General features: G+C 35.9%; 1 protein-coding gene across 1 annotated transcript; it reads left to right on the top strand.

Moving 5' to 3' along the window:
• Positions 1-3: 3 nt before the first annotated feature.
• LOC110461762 (coiled-coil and C2 domain-containing protein 1-like) lies at positions 4-25408 on the top strand (the record flags this gene model as incomplete). The annotated part of the gene is made up of 18 exons (XM_021515398.1): positions 4-444; positions 4034-4106; positions 4393-4593; positions 5322-5464; positions 6159-6215; positions 6595-6723; positions 7522-7580; positions 8160-8276; positions 9036-9103; positions 9340-9395; positions 10312-10363; positions 10811-11148; positions 11514-11537; positions 15036-15058; positions 21416-21470; positions 21919-22048; positions 24308-24432; positions 24634-25408. Coding segments are annotated over 18 exons (2127 nt in total), but the record flags the coding sequence as incomplete, so codon positions are not given.
• Positions 25409-25611: the final 203 nt, after the last annotated feature.

The following is a 25611-nucleotide window of genomic DNA, read 5'->3' as shown; positions in this document are numbered from 1 at the left end:
GTAACCCCTGATGACTGTGCTGTGTGTAGTAGAGGTGTCGGTACTTTAGTAACCCCTGATAACTGTGTTGTGTGTAGTAGAGGTGTCGGTACTCTAGTAACCCCTGATGACTGTGTTGTGTGTAGTAGAGGTGTCAGTATTCTAGTAACCCCTGATGACTGTGCTGTGTGTAGTAGAGGTGTCGGTACTCTAGTAACCCCAGATAACTGTGCTGTGTGTAGTAGAGGTGTTGGTATTCTAGTAACCCCAGATGACTGTGCTGTGTGTTGTAGATGTGTTAACTTTTCTGTTGTAGAAGCCAAGAGTTTATTTAAGGCTCCAGAAGCTCCTTCTTCTGTGATGGATGCCTTACAACAGAGACTGGAAAAGTACAAGTCGGCTGAGGCAACAGCCAAGGAAGCCGGGGACAGCTCTAAAGCTAGGAGGCACGGACGTATAGTTAAGGTACACCATATTGTAGTTCAGCCCTAAAGCTAGGAGGTACAGACGTATAGTTAAGGACCACCATATTGTAGTTCAGCCCTAAAGCTAGGAGGTACAGACGTATAGTTAAGGTTCGCCATATTGTAGTTCAGCTCTAAAGCTTGGAGGCACGGACGTATATTTAAGGTACACCATATTCTAGTTCAGCTCTAAAGCTTGGAGGCACGGACGTATAGGTAAGGGCCACCGAATTGGAGGTCAGCTCTAAAGCTAGGAGGCACGGACATAAAGTTAAGGACCACCATATTGTAGTTCAGCTCTAAAGCTAGGAGGCACAGACGTATAGTTAAGGTACACCATATTGTAGTTTAGCTCTAAAGCTAGGAGGCACGGACGTATAGTAAAGGTACACCATATTGTAGTTCAGCTCTAAAGCTAGGAGGAAAGGACGTATAGTTAAGGTACACCATATTGTAGTTCAGCTCTAAAGCTAGGACGCACAGACGTATAGTAAAGGTACACCATATTGTAGTTCAGCTCTAAAGCTAGGACGCACAGACGTATAGTAAAGGTACACCATATTGTAGTTCAGCTCTAAAGCTAGGACGCACAGACGTATAGTAAAGGTACACCATATTGTAGTTCAGCTCTAAAGCTAGGAGGTACGGACGTATAGTTAAGGTACACCATATTGTAGTTCAGCTCTAAAGCTAGGAGGAAAGGACGTATAGTTAAGGTACACCATATTGTAGTTCAGCTCTAAAGCTAGGACGCACAGACGTATAGTAAAGGTACACCATATTGTAGTTCAGCTCTAAAGCTAGGAGGCAAGGACGTATAGTTAAGGTACACCATATTGTAGTTCAGCTCTAAAGCTAGGACGCACAGACGTATAGTAAAGGTACACCATATTGTAGTTCAGCTCTAAAGCTAGGACGCACAGACGTATAGTAAAGGTACACCATATTGTAGTTCAGCTCTAAAGCTAGGAGGCAAGGATGTATAGTAAAGGTACACCATATTGTAGTTCAGCTCTAAAGCTAGGACGCACAGACGTATAGTAAAGGTACACCATATTGTAGTTCAGCTCTAAAGCTAGGACGCACAGACGTATAGTAAAGGTACACCATATTGTAGTTCAGCTCTAAAGCTAGGAGGTACAGACGTATAGTAAAGGTACACCATATTGTAGTTCAGCTCTAAAGCTAGGAGGCACAGACGGATAGTTAAGGTACACCATATTGTAGTTCAGCTCTAAAGCTAGGACGCACAGACGTATAGTAAAGGTACACCATATTGTAGTTCAGCTCTAAAGCTAGGACGCACAGACGTATAGTAAAGGTACACCATATTGTAGTTCAGCTCTAAAGCTAGGAGGTACGGACGTATAGTTAAGGTACACCATATTGTAGTTCAGCTCTAAAGCTAGGAGGAAAGGACGTATAGTTAAGGTACACCATATTGTAGTTCAGCTCTAAAGCTAGGACGCACAGACGTATAGTAAAGGTACACCATATTGTAGTTCAGCTCTAAAGCTAGGACGCACAGACGTATAGTAAAGGTACACCATATTGTAGTTCAGCTCTAAAGCTAGGAGGCACAGACGTATAGTTAAGGACCACCATATTGCAGTTCAGCTCTAAAGCTAGGAGGCACGGACGGATATTTAAGGTACACCATATTGTAGTTCAGCTCTAAAGCTAGGACGCACAGACGTATAGTAAAGGTACACCATATTGTAGTTCAGCTCTAAAGCTAGGAGGAAAGGACGTATAGTTAAGGTACACCATATTGTAGTTCAGCTCTAAAGCTAGGACGCACAGACGTATAGTAAAGGTACACCATATTGTAGTTCAGCTCTAAAGCTAGGACGCACAGACGTATAGTAAAGGTACACCATATTGTAGTTCAGCTCTAAAGCTAGGAGGAAAGGACGTATAGTTAAGGTACACCATATTGTAGTTCAGCTCTAAAGCTAGGAGGCAAGGATGTATAGTAAAGGTACACCATATTGTAGTTCAGCTCTAAAGCTAGGAGGAAAGGACGTATAGTTAAGGTACACCATATTGTAGTTCAGCTCTAAAGCTAGGAGGCACAGACGTATAGTAAAGGTACACCATATTGTAGTTCAGCTCTAAAGCTAGGACGCACAGACGTATAGTAAAGGTACACCATATTGTAGTTCAGCTCTAAAGCTAGGAGGAAAGGACGTATAGTTAAGGTACACCATATTGTAGTTCAGCTCTAAAGCTAGGAGGCACGGACGTATAGTTAAGGTACACTATATTGTAGTTCAGCTCTAAAGCGAGGAGGCACGGACATATAGTTAAGGTACACCATATTGTAGTTCAGCTCTAAAGCTAGGAGGTACAGACGTATAGTTAAGGTACACCATATGGGAGTTCAGCTCTAAAGCTAGGAGGAAAGGACGTATAGTTAAGGTACACCATATTGTAGTCCAGCTCTAAAGCTAGGAGGCGAGGACGTATAGTTAAGGTACACCATATTGTAGTTCAGCTCTAAAGCTAGGAGGTACAGACGTATAGTTAAGGTACACCATATGGGAGTTCAGCTCTAAAGCTAGGAGGAAAGGACGTATAGTTAAGGTACACCATATTGTAGTCCAGCTCTAAAGCTAGGAGGCGAGGACGTATAGTTAAGGTACACCATATGGTAGTTCAGCTCTAAAGCTAGGAGGCAAGGACATATAGTTAAGGTACACCATATTGTAGTCCAGCTCTAAAGCTAGGAGGCAAGGACGTATAGTTAAGGTACACCATATGGTAGTTCAGCTCTAAAGCTAGGAGGAAAGGACGTATAGTTAAGGTACACCATATTGTAGTTCAGCTCTAAAGCTAGGAGGCACGGACATATAGTTAAGGTACACCATATTGTATCTCAACATCTTAATGTAAAATAACATTGTGTCATATGTTATACAGAATGACCTACTGTCATTGATTTTATTATCATGGTTTTTATATATTTTAGTGATCCATATCAGTTGAAAATTCTTTTATTCCATTTTGATCATGACTATAGCAAAAAATCAACCATCACAGTATATGAAAGAGTTGTATCCAGTAGCAATTATTGATCAAATAATGTTTGCTAGTGCAGGGATTTTAAATTCTAAATAATAATTAGGGCCCCATAAAGAGTTGTAGGTGCCCAATAGTTTCCTCAATAAAATTATGTCCATCTATCAAAGCCAATGTAATGTTGAAATAAGGAGTCTCCAAACTTTTTGGCATCGGTACGAGGATCCTTAAACCTACGTCATTAATGCCATATTTCCTGGATCCCATATTAGCCCCTATCAAAACTTTTGACTAGCAGAGATATTGATGGCTTTAACTTTTTTTCTGCTTATGTGATTATGTAAATACCTGATGATAAATGATACTTAGTGGATATTAGTTTATATGATGAATAAGGTGAAGCAGTATGTTTAGAAAACTGAAAAATGTATTACTTGCTTATATTCTTTTTAATTTAATGGAGGCTATTTGAAACAATCTGTTCCACAATCTACCTGAGAAAATATTTGCAAAATTACCTGAGATTTTGGTAGATTAATACGTAATAAATGTCCATGCTTTATGCTCAGCAATATCAAGATGCAATCAAGGCGACGAAAGCAGGCAAACCAGTGAACTATGATGAACTACCTACACCTCCAGGTAATGTCATTTACTTCTCAAATACCTAGGGTATCATTGACCTCCATATCGTAACCCTAACATCTAAAGGGGATCACTCTGTTATGTTACCTACAAAATCACGAGGAGATCACTGACCTTCATATTGCTACCCCAACGTCTCTAGGAGATCACTGACCACTATCATTTTTATTTGTGAGGAATTCTTCAAGTCTAAAATAATTCATTGATAATTTTGAAATATCTGAGAAAAAGTCTTTCAGTGTGTACATGGTTTATCTTATAAAAGTTTGGTTTAATGTTGTAGGATATGCACCAATACCTGCTGGGAATACGGGACGCCAAAGTTCACCAGCCCCTCCCCCTGTGGCTGCAGCTGCTATGGCATCGAATCAAAGACTTCAGCCCACTAGCGGTGCAGCAGGTCAAGGTTCCTCACCACAGAAACAGAGAACACCTTCTCCTAACAGGACACCACAACCAGCGGCTAAACCAGCGCAAAGGGCCTGTATGTTTACTGGTAGTCAGATACCTTCTGTACAGAAAAACAACCCATGTTTACTGGTAGTCAGATACCTTCTGTACAGACACACAACCCCTGTTTACTGGTAGTCAGATACCTTCTGTACAGACAAACAACCCATGTTTACTGGTAGTCAGATACCTTCTGTACAGACATACACAGAACCCATGTAATTGTTAACTAGTAGTCAGATACCTTCTGTACAGAAAAACAAACAACCCATGTTGGATATTTTCCTGTACGATTGTCAGACTTGGTGTGTGGGTTGATGTAGGGAATCTGAAGGGTTTTGTACTAAATCTAGGTTACAGCAATGTATATTTTTAACCATAGATGTCCATCAAGGCAAATAGTTTAAAACGTTTTGGATCTTTCCAAGGCGAACTCAAAACAAGTAACTTCCTTATTATTTCACTCTTCTTCTGTATTAGCTATTTCAAGTACATAGTCGCCCCTTTCTTGCTTGTGAGACACAGCTTTAAAAAATATTGCTTTGAAACCATTTTATAAAATGTAAGTCACAGATTAAGATAGAGGTTACATCAACTGAAGTAAAACACATGCCACACTCTTCAAATTCCCAATGGTAGGCTGGGTGCAAGGTTAGATGATCCAATCTGAAAAGGTTATTCAAAAACTCTGATATACTTTGGTATTAAAACGGGGGGTATATAAATGTTTTTAATAATGTTGCTTTCTTGTTTAATATGTAGCTGTTAAGAAGTCTCCTTCCTCGCGAGCTGAGCAGCAGGCCTATCTGTTAAGAGAGCGGATGAACGAGTACAGACAAGCTGCTGTCAAGGCCAAGAAAAGCAATGACCTGGAGCTGGCCAAGAAATACATGAGGATAGCTAAGGTTTGTACGGGCTACTAGTAAAGGGCGAGAGAATAGCTAAGGTTTGTACGGGCTACTAGTAAAGGGCGAAGTTTCCTGGTTAATGTCTCGTAAACCTCTTGTGATGTAAACGTTTGTTCACAATGCTGTGAAATGTTATATTTTTGGGTCCTATTGTTTGCCATGCCGTGAAATGTTATATTTTTGGGTCCTATTGTTTGCCATGCCGTGAAATGTTATATTTTTGGGTCCTATTGTTTGCGATGCTGTGAAATGTTATATTTTTGGGCCCTATTGTTTCCTATTTAGCTAGTCCCACTTCTTCAATGTTCACAACTATTTCTTGCTGATTCAAACCCACCCCTGGCCCGGGGCCCAAGGGGAGAGGCTTATATAAAAAGATGAAAATAAGCTGAAAATGTCAGACATCTTTTCTCTAGACACAATGTAGTAGAATGAAATACTCCTAATAGATGGAAAAGTCATTAGGTGCTTTATCTAGATCGTAAATTTGTTTATCCCCAGTTTATCAGTTCTTCCTAAGAAAGGGGAACAACATACAACCACTACCTTGGGGAGGGAGTTGATATTTACTGAAGTAAAAAAAAAAGGATACATTTTGTTTATTTACGACAGGAAATAATTCAAACCTGATGCTTCCATCTGTACTGTTTCTATGATTGATTGAAAAGTCTCGCATTAATTGTTTGTTCAGGGATTTGAACCGATGATTGACGCAGCTGACAGTGGTCTGCCAGTGGACATGTCTCAGGTAAGATTCACCTCAAGGTAAGCTTATACTGTATAACATGAAATGTGGTGTATAAGCATTTGTAGTTTTCGTGGTTGTGATTGTACCACGAAAATAAATACAACAATTTTAAATGATATACGTGTCTACTGTTTGTTGATATAGGATGTCCACAAAAGTTTGAACCACAAATGATCTTATTATAAAGGGCTTCAAACCATGAAGGAAAGTACCCACGAACATTTCGTGTTGTACAAGTATTACCAGTATATATCATCATTATAATGATTCTGTTTATCAATCTTTGAAGCAATTTTCCAATTATTGCACATGTACAGCATCTATTTCAGGGTTTATCAAAGTCAAGACAAAGTATCTAAAAGTTTTCCTTAATTGACAGATACCCCCCTCCCTTACTGAGGATGATGAGCGGTCGTTTGTGATGGTCAATGCAGATGAATGTGAAGTGAAAGGAGACAGAAACGAGATTTTCAAAAAACTTGAGCAGGATCTCATCAACCAAATCAGGGTATGTATATAGTGGCTATGTAGCGTAAAACACTCAGACCTCCTAATGTTAGAAAATAATTGATGAGGAAGATTATTTACAAATGATTTAATTCATTATAATGCATCATAATTATCGAAATTTGCAACAGTGATAGAATAGTTAAATGGTTAATTCTATTAAGTAAAAAAATTGACCAATCATTATTTTCCCTTGGAACAAACTTTTTGTGAAATACTGCATTACGCTACATGGTCTCAGACAAATTTCCAAATTATTCTTAAATAGAAAATTCCCACAAAGTCTATGAGTAATGAGGTAGTTTCAATTAAAGCTTTTAATTTGCAAGAGGAGTTCTTTTCAATGGGTTTAATTAACCCTTTCACCCCTATATAACTTAAGTAGGCTCAACCATGCATTGATCTGGACGAGTCCATTATGGTCTGCAGTGGTGAAAGGGTTAATAATAAATGCATATTGTTAATACCTAAATGTCTGCCTCATCAATAAGATTCATCAGTTTGGAAATATGGAAAGAGCGTATTCACACTGTATTCCAGTCACCTATTAAATACAGTGTCGATCGATCAATCGATCTATTGGTAGGCGAAATGTCCAGGGTCTAGTGACATGAGAAATATGCAATTTTGTCTATTGATCGTTGTACAGGTAAACAATACAAATCGCTCACTCAGTCATAGCTTGACAAAGGGACCAGTGGGTCTGGAAACGTTGCGACACGTTTATTTTGTACATTGTTTTGTGTATAAAGTAAAACTTTGATAATATCTGCCTCATATTATGATAATTCTTTTACAGATGAGTGCAAGTAATCACCAGCACTTCACGAAACTTGGAGATGTGTTAAATGCTGCAAAGTAAGTACATGTACCATCAAAATCAGGATCATATTTAGTAGGTTATGCCTATATCTTAAATTGATAGAAAATTCAGTTGTCGTATGATCATAATTTCTGATTTGTCTACCATGGTAAATTGTTGATAACTTTTTCAAGCTTAGTATAATTTCTCTGTGTGGGGAAGTAAAATAAGATGTGAGGAGGTTAACCTTAAATATTTTGCACAATGTTTACAAAAAAATTGGTGTTTCCGGTTTCCCTAGCGACCCTAAATTTTTGTACCTACGCTCAAGTTTTTATTGGCATTTACTGATCAGTACTGTTGAAGTCAGAACTCATGCTCTGTACATGCAAAGTAAAAATATTGAGAGAAAAAAATTGCCTGCCTATGAACCCTATTTTTTTTCAAGCAGAAACAGGAAACACACATATTTTTTTGGCCTTATTACCAAAGTTGATACAATTTTAAAAATAAACATGATTTTATTGAAGTTTTAATAGTTTGGTTGACTTCATTGTGTGAATGGATATTTAAAACTCATCTTGATTATAGTATCATACCATTTTTAAATGGCTTATGATTTTTGTTTTGTCCAGATTCCAAAAGATGGAGCAGGGATGTAGGAAAGATTTAGAAGCGTTAAAAAATGCCTTCAGACATCACGATCCTGTTCCGAAGTTTCACTACGAAAACAGAACTTTCTCGCTGGTACAGTAAGTAGAATCTGTGGAAGTTCCTAAAACTTAAAATCTACAAATTAATGACTATCAAAAAGGCTTAGAGTAAGGATACTTATCATATAGCTTAGAGTAATGAATGTTATTGTATAGCATAGAGTAGTGATACTTGTATTAATTTTATATTGATTTGTTTATAACAGACTATTTTCTTACGTGGATCACCTTTTATTTGTGTGGCTACTATTTCCAGTTCAGAATGTCAACTGGTACAAGCAGATGTCTTTTTTGGAGAAAATATGTTCCCAAATGGGGAAATCCATTCTCAAGTTGTTCTAAAATTGTTATCAAGTCATTCTCATCTTCTCCTAATGTTTTTGCGTTCTGACAACCCATGATAATGAATTTATAATGCTACCAGTAGGTGGTGTAATGTATTACAGTATATAGATGATAATGATATTTCTCATATGGCTTGGAGCAATACTGTTTGGCATAAAGCTTAGAGTAATGACATTTGTTGTATAGCGCTAAATTAAACAAGACACTTTTGTATTAAAATCTACAAACTACTTCTAAAGTGCAGTGTGGTCCTAGAATAACGAAAGTAAGCCCATAGCTTGCTGGTGGGAAGGAGTATCAAGTTTGTCCGAATTTATGACCTTGATCAATGGTTTATGTCACAGGTGTCAAATGTGTGAAGTCTTAATTATTTTAGGTGTAACACAGATTAAGGAGACAATGATCTTGAGTAGACTTTGGACAGAGGGTTAAATGAAATTATATTTATTCTAGGTGTAACACAGATTTAGGAGACAATGATTTGGAGTTGACCTTGGTGAGAGGAATACAGCTCCCTACAAGTAAGTAATGATGCTTATGATAGTTGGTGCTACATGTGATTCTGTAGGGTATAGGGTGCCACTTAGAAATTTGCTTAAGTCATCATTATAATAAAGTTTACCAACATCTCAATTAATTTTCAAATGACTTAAAGTTAATTTCTTATATACATAGTCAATGTGATAAATTGCATTTTACCAGCTACCAAAGTGCATAATACTGATGTATTATTGAGTTTATGAAACTTTATTTCTAGGTCATGCTGAAAAAGACTTGGACACATATGTGAAGTACGAATTTCCATACCCTACAGTAAGTTCCTATGTACAACAGCTTAGATGATATGTATCAAAAAAAAGTAATGTTAATTCTAAAATCACTTCACAATAATCTATATTTCAAATCAGCCTTTAAATTGGATAATCAGAGATATGTGAAATTGATATTAGTACTTTTGAAATTTTAATCTATAACTGGTACTTCAGTATGATTTTATATAAATATACTTTATTTTTCCACATTAACATTTTCATGCAGTTCCATAAATACTGCTTGATTTTACATGTAAATCCAGTAACATAGTTAGGGGAGATAACTGGAACTAGACATTTATATTAAATGATACTTTGTGCACAGAACCCTTATATGGAGGGGATGTGAATAAAGTATTTAGATTGAAGCTTCCTCTCTAACTTTGAAATTACACCTCTTTATATTTAAAAACATTCTTGGAAGAAGTGTTCTTACAGTTTTTGACGCCGGCCGGTGTTCAAGTCTGCCATTCTGGCAACAGTTCTGGCTTGATGTAGATCTAATGTGATTCATATCATAACACCTTTAACACATTCACCCCTGAAGACACATTTGAACTCTTCCAATTCAAAGGTTGGAATAGTGCATTATGACATTTCAGGGGTGAATGAGTTTTTACATTCCTCAAACATCATCACCATGGAAAAGAGAGGATTACGTTATTAACTCTGAAAGTGTCTTTAAGGATACAGAGATCACTTTGGAGCGCTGTATAACTATAAGTCAGCTTCAGAATAGAGAATTCCTCAATATCTCATTAATATTTGATCAGACACAATTTAACAAGGTATATATACATTTACACGTAGGTATAACACATGTATATTAATGATTAATTCGGGGCCCATTGATGAAAATATATAATTGCCAAAGTGTGTAGCTCATGAATGGTACATCAGCTTATATTGTATTTTAGGATGATCAACAGACAGGGTGTTCTGACACAGTGAAAGGATCGGTTAATCCAGGTGTGTGGCTGTTAGATTTGTGTAGTGCTGTATATTACATGTTTTGATAAGTCAGAATGTTGTACAAATTTGATATACAGCCGTTACAACAACTAGCCTCCATAACTTTCTTTAATGAATTATTAAATATAATTACCATTAAAAATAATTACCATTAAATATAATTACCATTAAAAATAATGTAAATGAGTTTATATTGACTATAACAACGAATCTGAGCTATTTTTTGCGAGGTAGATGATTTTTTGCATTCAAGAAAGATGCATCATTAATATGAGTATGTCACTGACATTTCATCTGACGCGTGTAAACAACTGTATTTAAGGTCACGTCATATTGCTTGGCTTATAACTGACACAAGTCTTCCCATACTGCTTCACTAAATTGACATGAAGTTCTGTCATAGTACAGTTGTGTTTGACTGACATAATCCTGGTCTTGTTTCAGAATACAATGAACCATGGAAGTTACAGATAAGTAGAAAGTCGCGAGGATTTGGCCGGGTGGTGGAGAGAAAGTCAGTCAAATTTGAAGTGTTTCAGAAGAAGAGCTTCTTCAAGGGAGACAAGTTGATAGGTACATGTAACGTGAAACTACTCCCTCTCGACTCGAAGTGTACTTACCATGAAAGTCATGACCTGATGGATGGACGCAAGGCCGCTGGAGGCAAGCTGGAGGTTAAGATCCGGATTAGGGACCCGCTAAAGAGTAAGCAGGTTGAGGAAACAAAGGAGAAATGGCTAGTCATTGACCAGTTCCTCAGGACCCTCAACTCTGCATCAGGGGTGAGTAATATGACCGTGTAGATGATGTTTACTCCAGACTGATATTCTGTCTGAATGCTGTAATGTTGGGTCATTTTACATGAAATTAATTTTGTCTGCTATGAGGTGTGCCCATACTCCTAAAGCGTAAACAGCTTTTTTTTTATATGCTATATTCATAATTTCATGAAATTCAATAATGATTTCATTCATGTTTCCTCAGAAATATCTGGCTTCATTGTATTGTCAAGCCAGATACATATAGCTGTTATGCATGTATCACAAATTTAATTGAAGCTGTAACTCGTAGTTGTGTCTACTTCACAAAGCATGAGAACCCTATCTGTTGTCTGTGATTTAATTGTGTTTTTCGTGTTGATGTGTAGTCTGGGAGACGGGGGAAGACACAGGTGAGACAAGACAAGGTGTTTTAGTTCTAGTCACCTATATGTACTAACAGTCTAACTCATTCTTCTCTCGTTGTACTCAATGACAAACCAAATTTACAAAAAAGCATCATAGCTGTCTACCCAACTTCTTTTTGCACTTAATGACCCCTTTAATTTCTAAGGTTTGTAACATGTAGTGTTTTATCTGGCTTGGCCCAGATTTAAACCTTTTTGCCATTATGTGCTTTGGATGGAGTGTTTGTTTGTTTGTTTGTTCGTTGTTTGAGTGGATTTATGTCCGCTCCACTACCGAGTAGTTCGGTTTTCCAGCAGACGAAGAAAAGATTGGAAAATTAGTAAAATTGTTTACGTATGTTTTTTTAGTAAAGGGATAGAAAAGGATGTTACAAGAGAGAAGAGTCATCTATTCCTATGTGTACTAATTTATAACTCTTTCTTTTTTGTAAGACAACTCAGAGTGGATGGAGTGATAATAAGTTTCTTAATAATGACCTTGAGGTCACCGTTAAGTTCAAAGGTCAACTTCGAGAGCTATCTGGGTTCAAAGGCCAACATAAGCTATTATGGCTATACAAATTTAAATGCCTTTCTTTTAAAATTCTATAAGGACCAGCATTGTGAAATTTAGGCGTTACATACCACCAAGATAGAGTGCTATTAATTTTCCTCACAGAAATAACCGTCACCTAATTTCAAGGTCACAAAGGTCTTAAATGTTGAAAACTTCAAACAGCATTGTCTGAAATATCCTGAAGTTTAGGGCCATGATTCTTTAGTGTTTGGTGAGATCAGGCAATGGACATTTTTTTTGGTAATTTTGTGTTGAGATCAAAGGTCATTTCAGAATGCATCTCGGTCAAAATTCAACAGGGGCAGTTATAGGTTTAAATCTTCAGACATGTTCCTCTGAAGTTCTGGAATGCCTTGGATCACAACATTGGCTAGTAGCTACCTAGGATTGTAGTACTGCAAGGTTAAAAAAATATCCTTAACCTATTTTCAAGGTCACAGAGTTAAAGAGATCAAACTTATATTTGCGTGGTCTGTTAGCACAGTAAATAGCACACTAACCTTTCACCAGCACAGCTGGAGTTCGACTCCCCATCAGATTTGAAATGGTATTGGGTCACCTACACAACTTTGTGTATTGTCTTCAGGTACTCCAGTTTCCTCCTAAATAAAGACCATCTGTGCACTTCCATCTTGGACAAGAATGATTCAGAAATGTTTGAAAAACTAATTTCATAATTGTTGAAAAAAAGGAAAGTTTTTACATACTATATATAAATACATGTAATAAAGTCAAACTGGTTAAAAATGCCTTTGTGCACAGCTTTTTCTTTTTGAAGTTTTTCTAAAAGTTCTTTGATACATATATATGGTACATGTAATGATATCGAGGTTATATGATGGTTGTTTTATTTCATCGTTGCTCAGTTAATTGATTTAATCTAAGATTGAATGATATTAGCAGTTCACCTTAAGGTAATAGGATTGTGTCACCATTTCTCTGTAGAATTTCTTCAAATTTTGTAGTTATATTGCTTGAAAGTAAAGAAAATTTTCTGCCACAAAAAAAATTTAGGTTGTCAGAANTTCAAAAGAAATGTTTCCTAAAAAAACCCGAGATATTGCCATGCATTTGACAAAATTGTAGTTGTTTGCTATTTAAGTGATCAAAATTAGAAATAAAAAAGAAAACAAGAAAACTGCAGGGTTTGAACTGTGAAACTTTACATTACAAAGCCTACACTTACCAATGGTGTAGTACAGGAATTATAAAAATGAATTAAAGAATTAAAATGAGTGCCCTATTTGTGGGCCACAAAGCATATGAAAAGCTTGATAGGGGAAGTAACTCAAAGCCAGAAAATCACCTTTTGGTTACTTCAGTTTCTATGTAGTGGACAGAATACTCCAAGTCAAAAAACCCTCTAGAGTGGGTCTCTTCTTCGCAGTTAAAACTGATACAGTGATACATTCTACCTTGAATAACAATTCAGCAAACAGGCCCCATGGGCCTGTTGTTATTAAGTGATTTACCTTAGGTAATACTTGTATAATTTTTCACACTTTTCTAAGCTTTACAGTATCATATAGACTGTTACTGCTTCCATTATCACAATGATGAAACTATAGTAGTTTTAAATTTTAGTAATTTTTCTTAATTATATTAGACTAATATAAAAAATATATCATTATACCTTCCGCAACGAAGTTAGGAGGGGAATACTGGAATCACCCTCTCTGTCTGCAGTCGGGATGTCGTCTGCAGTAACTTGTCTGGAAAACTCCACCTAAACTGACAGGCAGATTTTATTGAAACTTCACTTGAATTATCAGTATATTATGTAGTTGTGCACCGGCATTTTAATTTCTGATCTCAACACTTTTTAAGGGAGTTACGGCCCTTTATACAAAATAACTTGTCCATAAAACATGTGGAAAATATGTAAAGAGTTAAAATATCTCGAACGAGTTCCCATTTCAGTAAGTTGACCCAAAGGTTAAGGTCACTAAATGATGTGTAAACTACCATCATCTGCGGGGTGGGTTAGTTATCCTCCGGATGACAGTTTAAGTTATGATTTATACACTGGTAAGATAAAAATTAATTATTATAATTATATCATAGTAGTATATACAAAACATTAGCATAATCATATAACAGTAATCATCAAAATATAACACATTTCTATCATTTATATACTAGTGATACACTAAAAAAAATTGTTATTATTCCCATAAATTGTATGTACAAAGACATTTATTATTATAATTATAATGATGTAATAGCTAGTAACATACAAATTATGCTATCTTTAACAGTAATGTTCATACTACATTATCAATTTGTAAAATATTATTTTACACAATCAATAATATTAATATGATAATAAATAATATATAGATATTATCATAATTTAACATACAAATTACATTTATCATAATCATATAATTAATCTAATAGAAATGTACATTATGATACACCATAGTTTAGTACCAAGTATATAGACAAAGGTAATAAATAATTTAAATCCCTACCATGGCCTGCACAGCTTTTACAACAATGGTAATGAGTACATGTGTTCATGTGTTCTTTCATATTTGATAGAGTAAGGTATGTCAATCCTGTCTATGTTCATAATTCAGAGATCACACTTTGGAAAGAGTTGGAAACAGAATCAAATTATATCCCCCCCAAATGTTTGAAAATATTTACTTTTTTCATTATCATTATTTTTCAAACATGTAATTAGATAGATAGAATATATCTAGTAATTACTTAGGTTTTTTAGTACAGTTAACTGCTTTCATAGTTTATTTGAATGAAAAAAAATTGTGATATTTCACAAATTTATTGATGCATGATTTTTTTTTTTATTTGATTTAAAAGTTACAGGTTGATGCAGTGTCTAAAAGAAATACTACTATATCCTGATTACTTAAAGACAGTAATTTTAGTTACAATACTAAATCTGTTTTATTTTCTTTCAGGCCCCAACACCGCCGGTGAAAAGGTAAGATCCTCATTATATGTATATATAAATACTGTATATTATCAACATGTATCCTGTACATTGGTGATGGTAGCTAGTTGGTAGAGAGAAATTGATTAGGGGAAATTAAAGCATGCTTTTTATTTGGAAAAGCTAGGTACGAAAATAAACATTCCCACATAATATCAATGCACGTGAGTGAAATTTTAAGTTTAAGTAGATACCAAACGACAGCAGGACACAATGTTACCTCTAAGCTGTTACCTACGACAACGGAAACGTTAACTGAGGCGATATATGTACATTGTATAAGGGTCCTTGATCATTGTTTAGGTATCCAATAGTATCAGAACCCTCTGTAAACTTCCTTGTTTTGGTATCAAATATTGACAGTATCCTGTGTGTAAATTTCCGTCTTTATCTATCAAATATTAGCATTACTGTGAGCATAAAGTCTGTGATATTTTTTTTTACCCCGCCTTGACCAAAGTTTGGGGTATATATTTGCTTCATCTGTTCGGGCATCCGTCCTGTCATCCTTTCACACTCTGGTTTCCAGAGTATATCTCAGTTTCTGTTTCACAAATGGGCATCCAAGTTTGTATATAGGTGCAGCATGGGAAGGTGATGTGTTGCATTCTAAAACTAGGTCACTGTGACTTTTGACCTTGACCTCAAGAACTAAAATAATTGTTTCCGGAGCATATCTCAGCCTCTGTTTCATGATCATGAATGGGCATTAAACTTTGTATATAAGTACATCACGGGAAGGTGGTGTCCAGTACAACCTTAAATGAGGTCACTGTGACCTTATTTTGACATTTGAGCTGAACCTCAAGTACTAAAATAATAATTTCCAGAGCATATCTTAGCTGCTATTTGAGGAATTGACATCAGACTTTGTATATAGGTACATCACCGGAAGGCAGTGTGTTCTACCCTGTAAAAAGGTTACTGTGACCACATTTTGACCTTTGACCTTGATCTCCATCTCCAATACAGTGTAATACAAGTTTTCGCAGTTAAATCTAATTTCAAGAACTATTTTCTAGGTCATAAGTCAAATTTAAAAATCACATTAATTGTCTGTTTTAAAATCTTTAATCTTATGTATAAGACACTTTAAGACAGGATGAATAATTCCAAATAAGGAGACACTAAGCCAGTAGATGTTTATTTTAGCAGCTACTTTTGAATAAGTCTTGGATGTCTTTTGGCAATTAGTTGTTCAAGGCCATAATATGGGGCAGGAAGTATATGGTGTCTGAAGTATCTACATAAGCCCCAGTTTTAGTCTCTTTAAAATCGATGCTTCTTTTCCTTCCTCCATGTTTTAACCAGTAAATGGTACAAAATATACTGCAATTGAAAACGTTTATATAATTAGTTTCCCATGAAAATCAAGAGACAGTTAAAATTGATCTGAACTATAATATGAATCAGGTTACTAATGCTGAAATCGTTGAACTTTTGAGACAGTCATTGATTTTCATTAAAACTTTTTCAATATGGGCTAAAGGAATTCACATTATGAAAATCAAAGATTCTTTTTCCAATGGCAATTTTTTGTTCATTACCTTTTGGTAACGTTTCTTTTTTTTCTCTCGCAGCCCAATTTGTTCCATCACCTGATTGTCTCAAAAGTTCATTGGCTGAGCATGGAGGGGTCAGGGGTCATACAGAGAAGAGGAATCTATTAACCTAACAATATGTGATCATAGCAAATGAAAATAGAAATGATGAGCAACAACACCACTGAATCCGGTACAAAATGTAATGTTTGATTTACATCCTACGTGCTGACATGTTTCGGCCAAAGGGAGGCCGTCTTCAGAGCACAGTTTACTGTTCACATTTCTATTTTCATTTGCTCTGCTTTCCCTGATGAGCACTGTTGAATACCATTCAGATATCCGCCCAAGGATCACCCCCAGGATCCCTACCGCCACTATGGAACTGACTTCCTTGCAGGGACGTTGGGTCTCCACCCTCCTGTTGTTACTAATATGTGATCATGATCTAAACATTAAGAGCCAGAGGATTAATGCTTCAGATGAAAGACAATTTTATAACATTTATTATCCGTCCAAAGTTATAGTTTTTCTCCCTGTGATAATTTTTACTATTCTGTTATATATATTACATCGTACTGTCTTTTTTGTTGTGTAGTTTTGATACCAACCTAATTGTTGTATATGATTATGATTATAGCCCTCGTTATAAGTATTATATAAAATTATAATACTACCTATTAAGTTGTTATTTTTGTACCCTGTATGTCAGTATGATTCCACCCTGGTTGTTATGTTAAGTTATGATATTATGATTTTTTTGTCGCTAATTATGTCTCCCCTTTGAATGAAGGGAGACATATTGTATTAGTACTGGTTCTTCTAATATGATCTTGTCCAGGCTGTAACTTTTTAACTGTTAAAGATATTTTGATGAAACATGAAAAATACCTGCACCACCCATAGACGATGTGCAGTGCACTGTGGCAAGGTCATTGTGACCTTGACCCCAAAGTCAACGGTCAAATATGTGCAAATTTTTCAGGAACATCTTGTCAAAAAAAGATGATGTCTACGGTCCCTCTAATTACGTTTAAGACTTTGTATGCAATTATATGATGGCATTGTACACTCTATCCAAGCATAATTTTTAAGGACTTCTGTAATGGTCCCCATTACAATTATAACTATTATTCATATATGTATATCAATTTATAATTTAGCAGTAGTAGGCAGTTCCTCAAATAATAAGGTCAAATAAGTGCTAAGTTAAAGATATCCTGATCAAACTTGCAGTAGATCTGCATCACTCACAGATGATGTAAAGTGCACTGTCGTTAGGTCACTGTAACCTTGACCTCAAGGTCAAAGGTCAAATAAGTGCTAAGTTAATAATATCCTGATGAAACTTGCATGCAGTATATCTGCAACACCAAAAGAGGATGTTCAGTGCACTGTCGTGGGGTCACTGTGACCTTGACCTTGAGGTCAAAGGTCAAATAAGTGCAAAGTTTAAAGGGGAGACATGTTTTTGTTTCCAAAATCAAATGTCTAGTTGTATTTCCTTTTACACCTAGCTGATGTTAGTGATATGGTTTCTAACCGTTTGTGTTAGGATTGTTCCCAGTGATGGAAGCTTTAACTTCGTTAACTTTTATCCTGTATTCCACAACTTTGTTCTGTTTACAGATACCCAATATATTTCTTGCTCCAATATGATGTTCTCTTCTATGCAGTGTTTTATTTGAACTTTTATACATTTATTTTTATATTTCTGCTTTATTTCTTTTAAGAGTTTAAACAGATTTATATTAAACTATCCCACTAATTAGGTATTTCCCCGACAAGGTCTAGTCCATTTTCCTATTTTATGATTTATATATATGCTGCCTGCCTTGCAATTGGCTACCTCCCTGGTATATACGCAAAAGTATATACATGTTTAAACAATCATCAGAATATCTTCTGAATGTTTTAATCACATTCCTTTTGTGTACGTCATGAAATTAATGTTGTTAATGACAAAATAATTAATTTGTAGTAGATGGGTGTAACCCATCAGCTAAAAATGTATGTTTAAAAATATGATGTGTGAAGTTAGGGTTGAAATATACTCCTAATATGAATACATTGTACCTAGTAATACGGGAAACAAAATTAAAGTTTCTTGCTTAAACATATTTTATTACAAAAAATTTGACTGGAGTTTTGGCATACATTTCCACTGCATATCAATGCCATCTACCGTCCTGCATTGATAATTTATTATGGATTTAATTGATTACCTTCTATTTTTGCAAACTAGTGATGTACGTATTATGCAGCGTAACTTGAAGTTGCAATATAACACTGCTGATGTGTGTATGAAATCGTAAACAAAAGTCTACCAGTGTTTCAGTCTTTTGCTCAATTACCTTGCAATTGATGATAATCAATCATCATTTATGTTTTGTGTATTTTAAATGCATGAATTAAAATATTAAATTTAAAAGTGTTTATTTGTTTCCATTTTATAGAAATAAATGCATGTTTAATCAAAATAATGTAAAAGCAAGTGCCAGACATTGGTTATCCTGGTTACAGTCACAGACATTGGTTGTCCTGGTTAAAGTCCTAGAAATTGGTTATCCTGGTTACAGTCACAGACATTGGTTGTCCTGGTTACAGTCCTAGAAATTGGTTATCCTGGTTACATCTCAGACATTTGTTGTCCTGGTTACAGTCCTAGAAATTGGTTGTCCTGGTTACAGCTACATTGGCAGACATTGGTTGTCCTGGTAACAACTAGTCCCAGACATTGGTTGTCCAGGTAACATTTAGTCCCTAACATTGGTTGTCCTGGTAACAATTAGTCTCAGACATTGGTTGTCCTGGTAACAACTAGTTCCAGACATTTGTTGACTTGGTAACAACTAGTCTCAGACATTGGTTGTCCTGGTAACAACTAGTCCCAGACATTGGTTGACTTGGTAACAACTAGTCCCAGACATTGGTTGACTTGGTAACAACTAGTCCCAGACATTGGTTGACTTGGTAACAACTAGTCCCAGACATGGGTTGTCCTGGTTACAGTCCCAGACATTGGTTGACTTAGTAACAACTAGTCCCAGACATTGGTTGACTTGGTAACAACTAGTCCCAGACATGGGTTGTCCTGGTAACAGTCCCTGACATTGGTTGTCCTGGTAACAACTAGTCCCAGACATTGGTTGTCCTGGTAACAACTAGTCCCAGACATTGGTTGTCCTGGTAACAACTAGTCCCAGACATTGGTTGACCTGGTAACAACTAGTCCCAGACATTGGTTGTCTTGGTAACAACTAGTCCCAGACATTGGTTGACTTGGTAACAACTAGTCCCAGACATTGGTTGACTTGGTAACAACTAGTCCCAGACATTGGTTGACTTGGTAACAACTAGTCCCAGACATTGGTTGACTTGGTAACAACTAGTCCCAGACATTGGTTGACTTGGTAACAACTAGTCCCAGACATTGGTTGACTTGGTAACAACTAGTCCCAGACATTGGTTGACTTGGTAACAACTAGTCCCAGACATTGGTTGACTTGGTAACAACTAGTCCCAGACATTGGTTGACTTGGTAACAACTAGTCCCAGACATGGGTTGACTTGGTAACAACTAGTCCCAGACATGGGTTGACTTGGTAACAACTAGTCCCTAACACTGGTTGTCCTGGTTACAGTCCCTGACATTGGTTGTCCTGGTAACAACTAGTTCCAGACATTGGTTGTCCTGGTAACAACTAGTCCCAGACATTGGTTGTCCTGGTAAAAACTAGTTCCAGACATTGTTTGATATGTGGTAGATCCATCAAAGTTTATACCATGAAACAATCTAAAAAGTGTCAAATTAGAAAGGAAAATATCCACAAACTTTTCATGTTTACACACATATTGGCTTTAGAAACCCTTTCTCTGATGGTTAGGGTCACATCACAGACATGAACATCATGGTGCAGTATTAATGAATTCATTCTCATGATCAAGCATGGATTTTGTGCTCAATCCAACTTTCTTGTAACTTGCTTAAATCATGTCAAACAATCAAAAAGTCAAATCTAAACATTAAAAACAGTATTTGGCTTTAAGTCTCTTTGACAAAATAACATTTTGTTATAAATTTAAAAAAATAATTCCTGTAAAACAAAAAATAATAGACTTGAGCACAAAATCCATGCTTGAGCATGAGAATGGTTTTATGAATACGGACTCGGGCTGTTTATAGCATGCTTCCATACAATCACAGGAATTCTCCATAGTATATTATACATTGCCCACAAAGAAATTTTGATCAGTGCCCATTCTATATCAATTAAACCTCTATAACTTTGCATAATTCATACCTGTCTCTGTTAAGCCTCTATTATGGTGATCACAGAAGTCCTTTTTATTAAGGCTGTCACAATATATAAAAAAAACCAGGTATATCACAATACACGGGCATATTGTATCGTACCACAATACAGATATAAAATATTGCTGTTCTCAATATTTTTTAAAAGCATATTTTTATGTATCTGCTTGTTGTTTTAACTTTTGCAAATTACTACAAATTCTCACAGACATATACCAATAAGCATAAAGCAGGCTTTTAATAGTTCGATCTTTGAAATCGATGATTGTTTTGACAAAAAAATCTTAAATCTATGTATTCCATATTATTATATATGATTAAGTTTGATAACATTCTGATAACAACTTATTATAAAATTGAGCACATCCTTCCTTAAAGACAACATATCGGGATACATATCGCAATATATTCATTCTGTATTGCAATATATCGTGATACACTCTTTGCATATTGTGACACCCCTACTTACTATGAGCATGTTTCCTGTTACAGTGGTTCTACGTGTATTGAGGTGCTGAGGTTCGAGAAACAACAGCTGGATCTTCAGGTACGCAGTATAATTACCTCTATGTGTTTGGACGCATGTAACATTGCTGTTCTACACGATCTGATCAAACCTTCTTACACAATAGGTGAAGTGGCAGTGTGATTTAATATAGGCAGGTACATAAAGCTGTATCAGCTGATCTCATTTGTTAGGTCGGTCATTATTTCACAAATTAAGAAGTCTTATTTCATAGAAGAATAAATCTTTTTCGACAAGTCCAACCAGTGGAGAAACCATAAATAAAAGTGGAAGCTGTGGTTTAGGGACAGTGTTTTGTCAAATTCATGAGATAAGATTTTTTTATTATCATATTTTTTTTTTTATTTATTAATTTACATCATTTTTAACCAAATAAAGGCATTTTGTTCTGTGAAATTGCAAAAAATGAGACGCAAAAACATCAACCTGTATTCCTGGGGAAAATAATGAACATATTTTAACTTTGCAGATTAATAGTCTACGAGATCGTCTTAGCACAGACCAGCTTAAATCCCTGCAAAATAAAAGTCAACTGTTGACTCAAAAGATGGACCAGAAGCAGGCAGAACTGAAAAAAGGAGGAAAGGCAGCCCTCAGAGGTAGCACAACAATAAACATTAGTAACCTGTTCACCCCTATGTAACTTAAGTAGACTCTACCATGCATCGATATAGATGAATTCATCATGGTTTACAGTGGTGAAAGGGTTAAGCATGAACAAGCTGTGTGAAGTATACAATTTAACGTTCTATAGATAAAATGTATACACATAAGTACCTGTCAGAGCTGTTGAAACTGAAATACTTTTAAAGGTGTGATTTTGGTCGATTTTGCATAAAAGAGGGGGCAGATAACCAGAGATGTTGCAGATCATGTGTAAACATTAATTATTTCAAACATGAACACACCTGACACCAGTGTGTACGTCGTCAACGAAAACACATAAAATATAATATTTTGGCTCAGATGGATGTAGGTCCCAATCAATTAAAATTGTACTCTCTGGTACATTTAAGTATTTACAATGTCAGGACTAAGGCTACATGTATCTGATGGTGATGTAATGTCAGGTCTGCAATTAGACGGTGCTTGAAAAGCCTTTTCGTATCAACGTTTTCATTTGTACAATTTGATCAAATTTATTTTAAATTTGGTAATAATAAATTCTAGGTTCCTTCAGCTTTTCTAATTCTCTGAAATTTAATCATTTTCACCATTACTTTCCTGTAGATTAATTTGTTTGACACTTTCTGTTATATGGATCTATATCAGGGGCGTTTCTAGGATATTTGAAAGAGGGGGTGTAGAAAGAAAAAAAATGGACCTTTTTTTTGCTAAAAAACATAAAATAATTGCGAAATGCACTAATGTAACGGTTCCTGGCTTGTAGCATGTATATATTTTTTTTTTTTTTTTGAAAAGAGTTTTTTTGTTGTTGTTTTTTTTTAAAAGGGGGGGGGGAGGGCGTACGCCCATTACGCCCTCACCTGGACCCGCCCCTGTATATTCATTGCATTTTGTCCAATCTGGTGTAAGTCAGCTGTTATGTGATCATGATGCTTCGTTTTTGGAAATGTTTGGTCATTTAACCACGTTCATCAAATAAATCCTATCGGACAACTTCAGCTTACAATGCTGTTGGAAGATTATAAAGATCAACCCATCATCATGTGTTCCGTTTAACTTTCGCCACAGGAACTGTAAACCTCTCTTGATTCAAATGTTTTCGTTCTTGAATCTACACCTCCAGATTATAAGAGTAAGATTATAGTGCATATTCTCTTTTGTTTTAAATGACCAATGGCCTATGCTGTTTATTTAATTAAGTATTGCTGGTCTTTGTCCTATGATAAGTTATAACTAGGCCCTAGTTAATTGTTGACCAGTTATAACTAGTCCCCATTTAGAACTGTTTACAGGTTATAACTAGTCCCCATTTAGAACTGTTTACAGGNGCCCCAGTTAATTGTTGACCAGTTATAACTAGGCCCCAGTTAATTGTTGAACAGTTATAACTAGTCCCCATTTAGAACTGTTTACAAGTTATAACTAGTCCCCATTTAGAACTGTTTACAGGTTATAACTAGGCCCCATTTAGAACTGTTTACAGGTTATAACTAGTCCCCATTTAAAACTGTCTACAGGTTATAACTAGTCCCCATTTAGAACTGTCCACAGGTTATAACTAGTCCCCATTTAGAACTGTTTACAGGTTATAACTAGGCCCCATTTAGAACTGTCTACAGGTTATAACTAGTCCCCATTTAGAACTGTCTACAGGTTAACTAGTCCCCATTTAGAACTGTCTACAGGTTATAACTAGTTCCCATTTAGAACTGTCTACAGGTTATAACTAGTCCCCATTTAGAACTGTTTACAAGTTATAACTAGTCCCCATTTAGAACTGTTTACAGATTGTAACTAGGCCCCATTTAGAACTGTTTACAGGTTATAGCTAGTCCCCATTTAGAACTGTTTACAGGTTATACCTAGTCCCCATTTAAAACTGTCTACAGGTTATAACTAGTCCCCATTTAGAACTGTTTACAGGTTGTAACTAGGCCCCATTTAGAACTGTTTACAGGTTATAACTAGTCCCAATTTAGAACTGTCTACAGGTTATAACTAATTCCCATTTAGAACTGTCTACAGGTTATAACTAGGCCCCATTTAGAACTGTTTACAGGTTGTAACTAGGCCCCATTTAGAACTGTTTACAGGTTGTAACTAGGCCCCATTTAGAACTGTTTACAGGTTATAGCTAGTCCCCATTTAGAACTGTTTACAGGTTATAACTAGTCCCCATTTAGAACTGTCTACAGGTTATAACTAGGCCCTATCTGCCCTGTGTGTTTCAGCATATGTCCAGCAGGTAGAACAGGAGATACCGGCCTACGAGGAAGAAGCTCGTCATTACACCAAAGGAGGAGACATGCACAAGGCTCAGATGATGCTCAATAAAATCAAACATGCTGAAAAAGAGGTAAAAATAATAATATTTTCCAATATTTAGTCCATAAATACATGAAATTGTACAGTCTCTAATTATTGTGATAAACTTTACTGAAACCCTGATGGACCAAACTCGTTTCTAAGCATAACATAAACACTTATTCCTTCTGTTTTTTTTCTATTTTAATACCGGGGGTAATCATATTTAAATGTTTTTCTTTTTTGTTTGCAGCTTAAAGCTATAAAAGATAAAATCCCAGACTTATAGTATGATCTGTTGAAGTGCTTACTTGTCATTATTCATGGTGCAACATCTACAACTTCAAATGATCAGCTGGTCAGAAATACCTGGTACTTCATCTACAACTTCTAAGGATCAGCTGGTCAGAAATACCTGGTACTTCATCTACAACTTCAAATGATCAGCTGGTCAGAAATGCCTGGTGCACCATCCACAACTTCTAAGGATCAGCTGGTCAGAAATGCTTGGTGCACCATCCACAACATCATATGATCAACTGGTCAGATATGCTTGGTGCACCATCCACAACTTCGAATTCTAAGGATCAGCTGGTCAGAAATGCCTGGTGCACCCTCCTCAACTTCTAAGGATCAGCTGGTCAGAAAATCCACAACTTCTAATGACCAGCTGGTCAGAAATGCTTACAGTGTTTTGAAATGCTAATTATTGTTACCTGTGAATCTAAATACAGTTTGTGGAAGATAAAACATGTATGGATTAATTTATTGACCAATTTTCAAAAATAGGAGATATGCACACTATGTAGTTATTATCAGTGTTTTATTTGTCACCCTGAGAGACTTACAGGTAACACAATAACAGCAGTGACACCATAGTAACAGTGACCACATAGTAACAGTGACACCATAGTAACAGTGACCACATAGTAACAGTGACACCATAGTAACAGTGACCAAATAGTAACAGTGACACCATAGTAACAGCGACACCATAGTAACAGTGACCACATAGTAACAGTGACACCATAGTANTCATCCACAACTTCATAGGATCAGCTGGTCAGAAATGCTTACAGTGTTTTGAAATGCTAATTATTGTTACCTGTGAATCTAAATACAGTTTGTGGAAGATAAAACATGTATGGATTAATTTATTGACCAGTTTTCAAAAATAGGAGATATGCACACTATGTAGTAATTATCAGTGTTTTATTTGTCACCCTGAGAA

The sequence above is a fragment of the Mizuhopecten yessoensis genome, unplaced genomic scaffold (assembly GCF_002113885.1).
Source record: "Mizuhopecten yessoensis strain PY_sf001 unplaced genomic scaffold, ASM211388v2 scaffold10657, whole genome shotgun sequence".
Taxonomy (NCBI): domain Eukaryota; kingdom Metazoa; phylum Mollusca; class Bivalvia; order Pectinida; family Pectinidae; genus Mizuhopecten; species Mizuhopecten yessoensis.
Note: the sequence above shows the minus strand (reverse complement) of the source record. Positions and strands in the feature narration are given on the sequence as shown.